Source organism: Pangasianodon hypophthalmus, chromosome 17 (genome assembly GCF_027358585.1).
Source record: "Pangasianodon hypophthalmus isolate fPanHyp1 chromosome 17, fPanHyp1.pri, whole genome shotgun sequence".
Taxonomy (NCBI): Eukaryota; Metazoa; Chordata; class Actinopteri; order Siluriformes; family Pangasiidae; genus Pangasianodon; species Pangasianodon hypophthalmus.
The window spans coordinates 756,238-771,205 of NC_069726.1; the positions used below are offsets into that span (position 1 = coordinate 756,238).

A 14,968-nucleotide genomic window follows, 5' to 3' on the forward strand; every position below is an offset into this window, starting at 1 on the left:
ACCTACAGCATCCATCAAGTGCAGAAATGAAACAACATTTTAAAGTTCATAGAACTTTAAATATTTTTATACCTCATCACTAACAGTAAATTTTGTGTGTGTGTGTGTGTGTTTGTGTATTTTAATATTTAAATAGCGTGTTTCTGTATATATAATCTCCCTGCAGGTAGAAACCCGAGGGAACTGGTGTGTTTTTGAGCATGAAGGGATGGAGAAGTGAGAGAGAGTGAGAGAGAGTGAGTGAGAGTGAGTGAGAGAGAGAGAGAGAGAGAGAGAGAAAGTGAGTGGAGGAGGAGGAGGAGGGGAAGGAGGAGGAGGAGGAGGAGGCAGGTAACTCATGTGAGACACAGGTGAGGATTCTCTCCAGCGCCCTGCACTCGTCTCTGAGCAGTAGGAAAGCTGCAGCTCATCATGGTGTAGTATGGTTCTGACATACGGACTCTATTCTGGAGGCCCAAAATGCTTTGGATGCTCTGTGTCTGGTTAGTGGCTCTGTTTTCCACCTTCGCCAGAGGACACAACTCACTGGATGCAGGTGAGACACGTAAATGTGGTATTTTATGATGTAATGTTCGCATCACTGCTAAAATGGAATTCATGCAACTGAAATATTCAAATATTTATAAATGATGCAATGCTATATAATAAAGATACACCCTTAAAAAAAACCACACGGGGTTATGTTTAAAAATTTGCTGGGTCAGAATCGGGGAACATGGTGGAATTGTTCGTCCTTCCATAAAGAGTCTTTTTCTGGAATTTTCTTCTGCACCTTTTGAGACATAAACAGTCAAAATTAAAGCAGATCAGATACAAATGAAAGAAATGTACATTTTTGTTGGCATTTAACTTCATGTTGAACCTTATGCTTAACCACTGATACTTCTCCCGTACTCAGTTGCCACGTTACAGCATCACAGATTTATTTAACATCGACGTCATGATGACACGGCGACGAGCTTCATATACGAATAATATTATAAGATAACGGAACAGGAATCTGTAATATCGCACTTTACAAGAGAGTAAAATCTGACACCTTCATGTGTTTCGTCTGTTCCAGGATACACCCTCTCACCATCAGGGTACCATGTGTGTCCCGGGATCGAGATCGTTCCCATGACTACCATGATCTCCTATAAGAGCGCTTACACCCAGATGGTGCCGTGTGGCGGGTGGCTGCCATGGAAAATGTGTAACGTCACACAGTACAGCACCGTGTACCAGACTCAGGTCATCAACACGGAGAAACAGGTGATGAAGTGCTGCGAAGGCTACGAGCAAGTGGGCAGTTACTGCGCTCTGGGTGAGTGAGGGGCAGAAATAAAACAGGGAAGTGTGCAATAACGACCTCTAGGGGGAGCTGTGGAGGGAGACGTGTTTGTTTCCTAGCTAAACTTCACTGTGAAGCTGAACACTGCAGTGATGTTGACAGGAATCGCCATATTTGAGTCAAATTAGAGTATAAATATTGCCAAATATTGGAATCAGCCCCGCCCCCAAGGCTCTGCCCCCTAGGCCACGCCCCTAGGCCACTACTCACAGTTGTTTGAAGCATATATAGTTTTCTAGAAATAATTTTAGGTCCAAATATTTTGGATTATTGACTACTTTTGCAGTAAAGAAATATTCTATATAATTATTTTTACTGTTCTCTTCCTTTGGAAAGCATTTATGATGAATAATAAGTAAGATGTTTATTTTCTTGTGCAATATTTTATATTTTATAGCAGGGATTATGATACATCACAATAAGAAACTCTGAAGAACTCTGAAGCTAGAGTGATTCCTCTTAACAACAACAATAAAAAAACACCAATTTAATGAATATTTTGTGAAGCATTTTGTCTTCTCATACTAATGACTTAAAATTAAATCCATTAAGACGAGCTGTTCACCCTATAAAGGAGGAGTTAGTGTGTGTCTACGGTAGCTGAGGCGCTGCAGTGGCTGAGCTGCATTAGTGGAAGATTTAGCGCATGCTGCACTTAGGAGCTGCTCTTTTACCGTTTAGTTGCCACTTTGTCATTTTCAGCTCTCTTTGCCTTTTATGGAATTTTGTGGGCGTGGTTTATTTAGTTTGCTCACTGAACAGCTGAACCCTCCTACTAGTGATGATTTAATGTTGTCCTCTTTTAAGAAAAATGCTGTAATATTGAATTAGGACACATATTAGAGTTTATTGCACATTTCCCAGCCCTGATCTAGATATTTTCACATCTTTGCATCTCGGATTCAAACCCTAAATGTTTGACTTTTGAATGGTGTTTTTTTTTTTTTTTTTTAGCCCTTAACAGGAGTTCAGAGTTCACGGCTAAACCTGGGGTTTGTCCTGTGCATCCTGTCTCGGGATCGGGTTCACAGTGTCACTGCGACATGGACTGTCCCGGCTGGCAGAAATGCTGCCGGACAGAAACCCAGTCGCTCTGTGTGGAGCCTCAGACACATGGTGAGAGATCTGCAGCCCCGCGCTGAGTGCAAATAATTTACTCACTAAACAAGAGTAACTCGAGGAATATATTTGTACATATATGTGGTTTTTGTTTAGTAATACAATATTGTGATAATATCACAAGCCATGATAAAATGTTAAGCGATTTATCGCGATATGAAAAGTGAATATCATCACATACCGACGTTATCCTGATCTCCAGGGATTTTTTAAAATTGTATTTTTCTTTGCTGTTAGTGAACATGAGCTCATGGCTGAACGTGACAGTAACGGTGAAAGCAGCGTTCAGTTTGGTGAACACGAGCAGTGGACTTGTCAACCACACACGTCTGCTGCATTCTGTGGTCTGTATTATCATCTCAGATTATTTAATATTCAATGCAAAATGGAAATGTCCTTATATTTATATATACAGTATACAAGAGCTGCAAAATATATATCTCAAAATATATTTCCAGACCTTAACCCTCGGTGTGTGTGTGTTGTAGGTCACAGGAGCTCTGAGCCCTCTGCAGTTCTCAGTGTATCACACACACTCGTGGTCTTCAGGATGGTTCAGCACGTCCTCATGTCTGCTGCTCGGCTCGTCTCAGCTCCTGTCCTTAACCTACATCTCTGACACACTTCTGCTCCTGCTGGAGAACATAGAGGAGGTGACGGCCGTGGATGTCAGGGGTACGTGCGTGCGTGTGTGTGTGTGTGCATGTGTGTGTGTGTGTGTGATTCATTTTTGCAGGAACATTGTGATTCAGCTTCCCTTTTATTCCTCGTGAGTCAGATGAGAATATTTCTTCTCTCTCTCCAGCTCTCATTAATGTTATCCATCTCTGAATCTGTATATAGTTTTTAGTAGAAATTAACCTGTGTGTGTGTGTGTGTGTGTGTGTGTGTATGTGTGCAGATGTGGATGAGTGTGCCACACCCGTGCTGAGGGACTGCTCTCCCCTGGCCTACTGCAGTAATACTCTGGGCTCCTATAACTGTGTGTGTGCTGCTGGATCCACTGATCTTCAGCCCAGCAGGCCGGGAACACAGTGCATGAGTAAGTAATAATAATAATAATAATAATAATGTCCCATGATCCTTAATTTCCCATGTTATGCTCCACCCCTAGGAACTCCTTCATGTAAATAGTGGAACTAACTATAAATAACCAAAATAGCATCACCAGATAAGTTCCTCTCCAGAGGGTCAGCTGTCCCAGTGACCCAACGTTCCGCAGTCCACGTCAGACATACTGTATCTGCGGCTGTGTGTTTCCAACATGGCTTCCCTCTGGAGAGATCCAGCTGATGGCCAGAGTGTGCAGCTCTGGAGGCGAGCTGTGTGTGTGTGTGTGTGTGTGTGGCAGTGTGGTTGAAGCAGGTCTGCTTTGGTGCACCACACTAGTCCAACAGTCTGGTTTGGATCAAACCAGTTAAACCAGCATGGACAGCCTGCACACTGTCCAACTAGTAGTGAATCCTTTTTTAGTCTCTGAAGTAACCTCTGAGCGTGGGTTGAGGAAGTGGACCTGGTGATGTAATCTTGTGGTAACAGAAAAATCTAGAGGAGTACAGCTTGGTGACAACATTGACACAACGCTGATTCACAGCCATGTTGCTGTCTTTTTTCTTCTTAATATATTCATATTTCTTCTTCTCCTTCTTCTTACGACAACTGATTACTGTGCTCGGATTTGACTGACGGACGGTTCATTAAGTTCACTGCTTGCACTTCCTGTGTTTGTCCGGATGCCGGCATAGGTCAGCGCAAGAATAATTCTCATCTTCTGCTGCGAAAATATCCAAATCACTCCTTAGCTCATCATTTGTTGCCTCTTTGCCTCATTAACAAAGATCTTTCAAAGCTTCCTGTGTAGTCTCCTCTTATCTCGGTGCTCTAGCTACACACTGCCTTCTTGTCAGTTCTTTTGTGGCTCGCAGGTTATCCTTCCCAGAGCTGGAATTCGTAGAAGGGAGAACTTTCCTCAGATGATGCAAATTCTCACCTCATCTTCGATTCTGTCAGCCAGAACTTGTGTTCGAAATAAACGTCCCCTACAGTGAGCTTTAATCGGTGCTCCGTCCACATCTCAAGGGTCTCGTTAGATAACACAATCTTGATTTACCATCAGTACCTGGCAACCAAAACTGGTGGATCAATTCCAGATTGTGGATCCTATGTGGTTCCCAGTAGAACCCTTAGATGTGTCCTAATTTCCACACCACCCACTCTTCCTAAATTCTCAGAAGATTTGCTGCTTGGTGTGAATGTCTTGTCCAGAATAGGCTCTAATCTCCATGCCTCACTCATGGCCTGGCTCGGCATGGACAAGGCTCTGCTAAGATCTGCTGCACTTTCTGTCTGTAGGTCAGAGTACACATGCCTTGTTTGTGTTGACCTTGGGGTGACCTTCTCAGGCTTTAAGAAATCCTGGAGGTTCATGTCCTGGAACTGTCCTCATGATTCAATACACACTGTGCAGCCAGGGCTTTTCAGCACTTATGGCACCAGTGGTTGAGGTTCTGAATGAGTGGTGGATTGCTGAGGGGTCTCATTGCTGTGCTCCATGTCTCCACGGTCTTTTTACCCCTGTCACCTCCCAGCAGCCAAGGATTGGTCACCTTCTTCCAGGAGCATGTTTATTTACCTCACTTGGCTGAGACACACTGAGACAGGATACAACTGAGCAGTTGAGGGTTAAGGGTCAAAGAAGGGTTAAAGGGATTTAACCTCATGACCTTCTGCTCAGTAGCACAATGCCTTAACCAATGAGCCACCACACACTGACCACTGCCCTGTTCACTTGCCTTTTCTCTGAATTGCAGCACATCCCATTTGTAACACCAAATCTCTAGGACAGAAATCCATTTTTTGGGATTTTATAAATATTTATAAAAAGAAGGAGCCCCAAATGGAAAAAAAATGAAGTGTAACTATAAACTGGCAGCAGCAAAGTAATAATAATATAAATAATGACTTCAATTCTTCATTTCACATGGACTCTTTCTTACACACTTGATTTAATGACATCATCAGCTACACATCTCCACTAAACATGTTTATGTTTACTTTTTAGATACATCCTCCTCCTCCTCCTCTTCCTCCTCCTCCTCTTCCTCCTCCAGTTCAGGCTCCTCGGATTGGAGCGTAATCAGCTTTGGGCCACTGAGGAAACCTCCTCGGCAAATTATCTCCACTACTTTGTCCACTACTACATCCAGTACACCGCCTACTACATCCTCCACCACTATCTTCAACACTTCCTTCACTTATCCACCTCCTGTCACTCCATGCAGCTCTAATTCCAGCTTGATTCCTGGGCTCAGTACGTATCTCCTATTATCCTTGATTTTCACATTAACACAGTGATTCTGAAGGAAAATGTTCACGTGTTCCTGTACAGGAAATCGTTCTTGTGTCAGGAGCTGTGCATTTCATTTTTATCCACGTTTATCGCCACCCATGTTCATATCGATTTAGTTATCAAAGAGATTATATTTATATGTTTGTTTCATAGGTGTTCCTGAGATAGCCAACCTCTGGGCCAAACACGTCACAAGCTCCTCCTTCACCCTGTTGTGGGACGTTCCCTCTCAGACCAACTTCACGTCAAGCCTCGTCCTCTTCCACGGGACTCATCAGCTGGGCACCTGGGTAACGACTTTCTCCAATTGGACATGGACCGACCTTCAGCCTGGGGTTCTGTACACTGCTCAAGTGGCCCTGTGTATGTGTGGTTACTGTGGAAACGCCACCGAGCTGAAGGTAAAGACAGGTACGTGGAGAGGAGAATGACAGGTTCCTGGCCCTCGTCCATTAAAGGACCAATAAGATTCCCATTAGGTACTGATACTGAGGGACATCATTTTTATACAATGGTCAGATCATAAAAAAATATTCATTATATAAATTATAAAGAGTTTTGAGAGTGAAGACTGCATATTTTCTGCATATTTTCTGATTGTAGATGCACAGACTCTAGAAGCGGTTGTGCGAATAACCAATATAAACTTCATTGAGGCTCTGTGGAACCCGAACAGTGAAGAGTACAAGATGTTTACTGAAAAAGTCAGGAATGAGGTAAACACCACTGTGTAACATTGTAGAGTTATTGGAATCATCATGCAGGGGAAATAAAATAAATGAATTGCACCTGGTGGATATTGTTCTATTCTGGATGATGATGTCAGCTCACTAGCTTTAGCTCTATCTATCATGCAAGGAAGTAGGCTTGTGCAATATAGTGTTTGCTAACTGCTGTTACAGTGCTGGGCTTTGTGATACTGACATCACCGTCAATTTGAAAATTAGCTTCTGGCAAATCACAACTGTGAGATTTGTTTTGCGAGCGTCGTGACCATCTCAGAAAATGGTGTTTTGTCCATATTATTCATCCCTAATAGGTAGTGAGATAATATGATAATAGTTTGTGCATCACATCTCTTCCTTCTGTCCTTCCACAGACTCTTCATTCTCTTCCTCTCTGGATCCTGGACTTGGTTCTCTCTGGGAACGTGTTAGTGTTAATCACTAATCTGTCTCCAGGCAGCGTCGTGGTCACGTTTCACCTCATGTTCCTTCCAAACAGCACGCAGGACATCTACAGCATCGCCAATAATATGATGGAGTCCCTGCAGAAGAGCACGCAGTTCTCCATTGACCCAAACTACACCAGGATCATAGGTATCACATTTTAGCAGTACATGCACTCGTTGAAAATTTAGTACCCTTAAGGGTTCTTCTATAAAACGTTGTTGCCATGTTCCCTGTGTCTGGAAAGGGTTCCAAACAGAAACCTTATCAGAGACTAAGAACCCTTAATTATCTGATGAACTCCTAAAGAATCCTGAAGAACCCTCTTTTAGCTAAAGACACCAGATAGATCCTAGGTATTAAGAAGAAAATGATCACCAGTAATCTAGAGTTTATATCACACACTTATGCAGTTAATACACACACACACTCTTAGGGCTGTATTTGTTTAACTGTTTTAACAGTTGCTCTGTAAGCGTAGCAGATGAGCGCTCACTCAGCGCTTCATGGGCAGGTGGTCTTTACAGCAGATTAACACACACATCAAATTAACACAAACATTGGCATTAATTTGACAAATCAAAATGAAACAAACTAAACATGTGATAAAATCACCTAAATTTCATGCACATTAGGATTTCATGACCATGATTTAGTTTCTCTTAGCTTCATTAAGTTGTGCACACGTGTAACTGTCGAAGCACGATATATTTTCAATAGAATAGACTCTGATTAGATGTTTATTTCAATGCTTGCCATCCTCTCAGTCATATATCCCCATAGTAGTCTTTTTTTATTTTTCATTTTTAAATCATCTCTTGCTTTTATTTTACGTCAAATTACATTTGACAGCAAAGAAAAAAACCTTATCTGCTTCCTCAGTCCGCGTAACCCCACTCTGAATACCAGGAACTTTCCCCACATAAGTATGGAAGAAACTTCATCGACCCTTTGAAACAGGGTTCTTGAAAGGGTTTGTTGGATGATAAAGGGTTCTTAGCTACCAAAAAAGGTTCTACATGGAACTCTTTCTAATAGGAAAATGGTTTGTTGTAGGGTTCTATGTAGAACCTTTAAGGGTTCCTCCAAAGGGATAACTGAAGAACCGTTGTACTGTTTTTCCTTGATTATAAAAATGATGTTTGAGAAACATACAGTGTAATGAAGTGTGTATGATATGAAGTGTGTGTGTGTGATATCAAGTGTGTATGATATGAAGTGAGTGTGTCTGTATGATATGAAGTGTGTGTGTGTGTGTGTGAGATATAAAGTGTGTGTGTGTGCGTGATATGAAGTGTGTTTATGATATAAAGTGTGTGTGTATGATATGAAGTGTGTGTTTGTGTGTATAATATAAAGTGTGTGTGTTTATGATATGAAGTGTGTGTGTGTGATATGAAGTGTGTGTGTGTGATATGAAGTGTGTGTGTGTGTGTGATATAATACGAGGTGTTTTCTAGTGAGCTGTTACTGCACTGTTACTGTCCGCTTGTTTGTGCAATGAGGTGTGTGTTAACATCAGTTCCTCATTATCAGATGTGAATGAGTGCGCTCTGGGCGAGGTGGACTGTTCCCCGTGGGCCGACTGTGTGGACAGGTTCGGTTCGTACACCTGTATGTGTCACTATGGTTACACTGATGCAAACCCCGTGAGGCCGGGACGCACCTGCCAAGGTACAGCAGCAGCTAATTTACCAGGTTTCACCTTCCAAATTTCCATTTCCATCCAACGGAAACTTTAAACCAACAGCTGAGGGTATCTTTAATTCGTAAAAAAATAAAATAAATATCTTCAGTCAACTTCTTCAGTGGGTTCTGCTACATTCTGAGAAACGTCATGAACTCTGTCAGAAAAGTTCCCCTTTCCCTGATCATGGTTTTCTGCATTGCAAAATATGCCATCAAATATCATGAATATAAGCAACAAATGTTATATTTCCAAGGCAAGACTCAGGTAGGGGGCGTGGCCTAATGTATAAAGGTGGATTTTTTATGTTAGAAGTGATTTGGATAATAAAATACTTCAAATTTGACTTATTCTGCGATTTTCTAATAGTGTTTACATTCAAATGGTAAAGAAGAAGAAGAATGGCACCTTGTGATTGTGTGTTGATTTACTCATCTCTAAAATGGAGGCCATTAGCATCCACCTTATTTTTTATTTTGCCTTGTAGCCAGTTATGTCTTGGTTGATCATTGGAGTGAATATATCCTGATTCCATCATATAGATTCTGTTCATACGATTAGCAGATCAGAGAAATAAAATCTCTTGTATTTTGTCTCTTTCTATTTAAACTGATGCACCTGTTGCATTTTTATCAATTTCCAGCCAACAGCATGACGACTTCCACTTCTTCTCCAAACACCACAAGTCCATCTACAGAGGTCACCTCTACAACACTCACTATGAGCTCTCTCAGCGAAAACACAACACCCTCTTCATCATCATCTACCTCCACAAACTCCATACCTGTAACACAAGGCATCAATATAACGGTCAGTTCATCAACAGCAGAGCCATCTGTTAACCAGACCACCGAATTAACAACCACACCATCCACCTCATCTTCTTCTACACCACCATCCTCCACTTCCATCACCCAAACCACTGAAGCGACAGACTTCTCCTCCACGCCACTCATCTCTCACGTGGAGTCCATCACGGTGGAGTGCGGTCCCGGGTTCATGGTCGTATCCGTGTCACGATCTTTCCTGGAGCTGAAGCACATCTCCGAGTCGTCGCTGTACCTGGGCGTGCCCAGCTGTAACCTGACTGAGGGGAACGTCACCCACGTCAGGCTCTTCGTGGCCTGGGGAACATGTGGAACTCAACTGCGGGTAAGTGCTGAAGATATTCCTCCTGTTCGCTGTAGCATGGGATGCTAAGTGTCCATCTTAAACTACCTTTACAATCTCATAATTAGCATAACAATGAATATTGAATATGAATCTGAGCTTGGGCATCAAGAAACTTTAAATAAATGTAAAGAAATGAGGCATCTAGTAAAGAATAAATCACTTCATTTGGTGCTATTACAGGAAAATAATCAACGACAGAGTGGAGTGATGAAGTGGAGCTAGTGTTCCCGAGCTGAAGTTGATTATTTTCCTATAACAGCGTGTCCTGAGGGGTTTGATTCCTCGTTTAGCACAGCTATTTGCGAACAGTTAAACATTTTGATTTATTAAACAATGACACTTCTTACTTTTTATAGTTACATGTCTGCAAAACATTCAGAGTTTCTCTTAGTTAAATAACGACACATTTTTTAATCCGTTTTATGTGGAGCGTTGACCGTATACGTCCCCGTGAATGAGCTGTTACTATAGAAACGATAACGTATTAAAACGAGATCATTAATATAAATATAGAAAATTAATCAATACCTTCTGACCAATCACAATCCAGAATTCAACAAAATGTCTCAAAATAAAGTCAGAAAACTGTGGTAAAGTTTTCAGTGGAAATCAAGTTAAGCAATTAAGATGAAAATCCAAAACAAATCTACAAACAAATATCAAAATTATTATTAAAATAATTACAGTATTGTGCATAATGAATATCGTGATATATTATATAACTGATTATTGCCTGCTCCTTACCAAATATATCTTCTTCTGCGTTTTATAAACGGTGTTCCGTACGATTTAATCCCATGTGTGATTAAATAATTCATCAAAATAATTCAAGTGCAGAAAAAAGTACTGCAGTGATTGTGTTGCATTTCCTTTATTATAAAAGGGGCAGCTGAATGAAAAGCAGGAGAATTAGAGCCAGTTAGATTCCGACATGCAAATTTCTAATTTGCATATTCATATTCAATTGCATATTATGTTAGTTCAGTAGAATGTTCTAATATCGGAGAGAAGTGGACAAGGCCCACGTCATTTTATCCAAACCACGCCTACTGACCTTACTGTACATGTTCTGATTATTCTTTTATTTTTATTCCCTTTTTTTTTCCAGAATAACAGCCAGAACAGCACAGTGCAGGTGATTCTCTATAACACAGACGCTCGGCTCCAGGTTCCTGTCATCTGCACTTACATCAACAATTTCATCATCTCCACAGGATACAGTTCCTCCGGGTACCACGCTGCCATGGCAACCGCATCCTCCCCCTGCTGCTGAGCTGCTGAACACACTGATAGGCCATTACCTTTCCTGTAGTACTCAGCAGTGTCGAGTCCCCAGCATGGCCCTTTACATTTTATTACATCACAACTCTAATATATATACAGTACTGTACAATACAGCACAAAAGTCTTAGGACACTATATTATTTTACTACAAACTTTGTTATAGATGTTTATTTTCTGACTTCTACATTATTGATTCAGGACAAAAACCTTTTAGATTCCAAACATTAGTTTTCCAGCACAAAATGAAACGTTACAGAAAAATGTTTGTATGTCAGTAAAGAAAGCAGCAGATTCCATAAGAGACACTTTTCAGATAAAAACATAATGAAGGCTGCTGGGTTTCGCTACAGAAATAAGAAGCGAGTCGACAGTCAAAGTCTCCAGAAGAACTGTGGCTGCTTCTGCAAGATGCTCAGTAACACTTCCAGCTCATTTCCTTATAAAACTGCACACACTGCACCTCAGATACTGTTTATTTATTTAAAGTGAAGGATCGTCACATTAAATACTGACTTTGTTTCATTTATTACTGTTTACTGCTCTTTATAGGATTTTTTAATGTAGAAACATTTAATTTCATTATATTTGAAGGCGTCTTTACTCTACAGCATTTCTTCACACGTGCCTCAGACTTTTACAGAGAACTGTATATATTTAAATATTTCCATATCGTCTTCCTTCAGGTACGATATGATCAACAATGTGGTGGAGGGATCTGTGATGTACCACGTGACGGTGCGATTGTTGAACGGGACGTACCCTCTGCCTGAGAACTACACCCTGTCCCCTGAAGATGAGGTCATCATCGAGGTGGGGCTGAGCTCCAACATGTCACAGATTAAAGTGGTCATTAATAAATGCTGGGCCAATCCCAGCAACAACCCGACCGAGCAGCCCAACAACGTTTTCCTCGAAAACAGGTGCGCACTCATTCTACTGCACACACCTCACCTGTCTGTCTGACTGTCTGTCTGTCTGTCTGACTGTCTGTCTGACTGTCTGTCTCTCTCTCTCTCTCTCTCTCTTTCTGTCTCTCACTCTGTCTGGGTCTCTGTCTGTTCCTCTGTTTGTATCACTCTCTCTATCTGCCTGTCTGTCTGTCTCTCTCTCTCTCTTTCTGTCTGTCTCTCTCTCACTCTCTCTCTTTCTCTTTCTGTCTCTCTCTCTCACTCTGTCTGGGTCTCTGTCTGTTCCTCTGTTTGTATTTCTCGCTCTTTGATGTCTGTCTACATTTCTCTCTCTCTCTCTCTGTAGTTGTCCCGTCCCGAACAAATACACCACGGTGGTGGAGAACGGTGAATCCACTCGCTCTCTGCTGGCTGTAAATCTTTTCCAGCTGGTGGATTTTGATGTTATTTACCTGCACTGTCAGATTCAGATCTGCATCGAGACGTCCACAGCCACGTGTCGCCCTGTGAGTTTATATCACCCCTTTCATCTGGGATTGATTAACATTAATAACATTAACATTAATAATAATAATAATAATAATAATAATAATAATAATAATAATAGTCACACAGGAAACACTATTCTGTGACTATTCTGATGTAAAAACCTCAATAAAATATCAAGTATTTTTAGCAGAGGCTTCTTTTATTGCTGTTGAAATATTGCCAAACCTTAACTTTAACTGTCACATTAACACACTGTGTGTCAGTAGAACAGCACGAGACGGTTGTTTTATTGCTTTAGGATTGTAACGCGGTTCCCCGGCTGGCGAGAACCTCCAGAGGTGCTAACGTGATCGGGATGGCCAAAGCCTCGTGCGGTCCTCTACTGAAGTCACATCTGGGTGAGGAGATCATCTGTCACGTACACTACACTACACTGCGTTTAATAAACGACGGCTGTAAAGCAGTATGTAATGTAAAGATGTTGTCGTTATCGTTTCTATAGTAACAGCTCATTCACAGGGACGTGTACAGCACAGGCTCCACATAAACAGATTAAAACATCATTGATTTGGTGAAGTTTACTGTAAATGTAACATTGACGGAAGGAGTCTCCAGTGTCAGCGCTTTAGCTGTAACTGTAAGTTTTGCGACGTCTTCAGGACAGAGGAGTTTACGCTTCTTTGCGGTTTCTCACTAACATGCGTAACAAGCTGCGACGACTGTTTATAGCTGCTATAACGTAAGTGACAACAGGAACTAACTCGTTTCACAAATATTAAATGTAACTACAAATGGATAAAAGTATGACAAGTTGTTCTTTAATAACTAAAAACTGTAATTGTTGGTAAATTGGTGTGGTATAAGAGGAATAAAACACTTTATTGCTGTTAGAGGAAAATAATCAACTTTGGGGTGGTAAGAGTATTTTACCCTAACCATTTCTAATATTTTTCTGGTTACCATGACAACAGGACTCTCGTAGCATGCGGATAAGTACGCCGTGTGTTGAGTACCAGGATAATCAGGAACTTACATTAAATGCAACTATAAACAGATAAAAAGTATGATGTGTCGTTCTTCAATAGATTAAAAAAATTTACTTGCTGATATGGGAAAATAATCAATGTGTGTGTGTGTGTGTGTGTGTGTGTGTGTGTGTGTGTGTGTGTAGAAGTCACCCTGCAGGACGCAGTGTGGAACATGCGCACTCTCGGCTTCATCCTCTTGGCGTTGGGAGTGTGTGTGTTGGCGCTCGGAGCCGTGGTTGTGGTTATGTTCTGCAAACGCAGGATGGGAAACTACAACTTCCAGTTCAAATCACATGAGGAGAACTTCACCTACCACGTCTTCAACACCTGAACACGTGAACACGTGAACACGTGAACACCTTCAGTCCTGCACTCGCACCATCACTGTCCTTCCTTTACTCTGCTTATAACAATACTGAACAAGCTGTAGCATGCTGCTGTGTGTTAGTCCAGGCGAATATTACCATTACTATTGCTGAGCAATATTTACATCCTCATCCTCATCATCATCATCATCATCCTCATCATCATCATCATCATATACAACATGCTTTCTCTTTCACTGGTGTCGATTTTAATTCATCTGTTTTTTCCTTCTAATTTAATCTCTCTGTATTTTAATCTCTTTTTAATCTCGTCAGCTTTCCTCTGAATCATGTATAATTCCTCTGCTGCATTACTAAATAAATTTACAGTGTAAATCTATAACCTTATAATGTTTTTAAAAACAAAGTGATATATGAAAACAATTTACAATTTATTATGATTATTAGCATCATTACTATAATATCATTATATTTTGTATACTTATTGTTCAGAGTTGAATAGTGTACTGTACAATTCATTCAGGGAAATAAATCTAATAATCTCAAATACATTTTTGCATTTTATTTCATTTCCTCACACACACACACACACACACACACACACACACAGAACCAAACAGGAAGTGACATATAGAGGTAAAAGTACAAATTACAGCTTTACCATCACTAGAGGACACTGTTGGGTTAAAAGTGTGTGTGTGTGTGTGTGTGTGTGTGTATATACCCACCCACACTCCTGCAGATGGTACCCCTAAGTCTCTGGAGAATGTACACACACACACACACACACACACACAATTTTCCAGGAGGCGATTCATTCAGCGTCTTTGTTTAGCAAAGGCAGAGGGTCTCTATGGTAACGCCTTGAGAGAGAGAGAGAGAGAGAGAGAGAGAGAGAGAGAGACAGAAGGAGGGAGGGAGAGTGAGAGAAAAACAGAAGGAGAGAGAAAGAGAGAGAGACAAAGACAGAGACAGAAGGAGAGAGAAAAACAGAAGGAGAGAGAGAGATTTCTGAGCTCTGAATAATTCAAAAGATCAAGAACAAGATGGATGGCTAATGGAGACACACACACACACACACACACAGAGTGTGCTGTAAGTGC

At 41.1% G+C, this 14,968-nt stretch overlaps 1 protein-coding gene and 1 long non-coding RNA gene across 3 annotated transcripts in view; one reads left to right on the forward strand and one right to left on the reverse strand.

Annotated features, from left to right (window-relative positions):
- LOC128320863 (uncharacterized) overlaps nt 1-11,491 on the reverse strand; it is a 131,429-nt gene extending 119,938 nt beyond the window's left edge. Inside the window, exon 1 of the long non-coding RNA XR_008304455.1 lies at nt 11,261-11,491. This is a non-coding gene — a long non-coding RNA (uncharacterized LOC128320863). The remainder of the gene's footprint in view (nt 1-11,260) is intronic.
- On the forward strand, nt 311-14,383 carry umodl1 (uromodulin-like 1). Of its 2 annotated transcripts, XM_026910340.3 has the most exons (17): nt 311-535; nt 1,064-1,306; nt 2,288-2,449; nt 2,690-2,796; nt 2,941-3,127; nt 3,354-3,494; nt 5,514-5,762; nt 5,955-6,212; nt 6,405-6,517; nt 6,901-7,120; nt 8,507-8,644; nt 9,301-9,809; nt 10,939-11,060; nt 11,798-12,034; nt 12,369-12,528; nt 12,810-12,909; nt 13,683-14,383. In XM_026910340.3, the coding sequence occupies exons 1-17, from the start codon at nt 460-462 to the stop codon at nt 13,868-13,870; spliced, it is 3,210 nt and encodes a 1,069-aa protein (XP_026766141.3). In that variant the 5' UTR covers nt 311-459; the 3' UTR covers nt 13,871-14,383. The 2 variants fall into 2 exon arrangements, with proteins under 2 accessions (XP_026766141.3, XP_026766143.3); XM_026910342.3 differs by lacking the exon at nt 5,514-5,762 and having other exon boundaries at nt 312-535.
- The last annotated feature ends 585 nt before the right edge of the window (nt 14,384-14,968 follow it).

What these genes read in the sequence shown, in the direction of transcription:
- umodl1 (XM_026910340.3), top strand. Translation starts at nt 460, where the DNA reads ATGCTTTGGATGCTCTGTGTCTGGTTAGTGGCTCTGTTTTCCACCTTC. An exon ending in CAGCTTGATTCCTGGGCTCA is followed by an intron (nt 5,763 to 5,954) that starts GTACGTATCTCC and finishes TTTGTTTCATAG; the next exon opens with GTGTTCCTGAGATAGCCAAC. An exon ending in AACGTTTTCCTCGAAAACAG is followed by an intron (nt 12,035 to 12,368) that starts GTGCGCACTCAT and finishes CTCTCTCTGTAG; the next exon opens with TTGTCCCGTCCCGAACAAAT.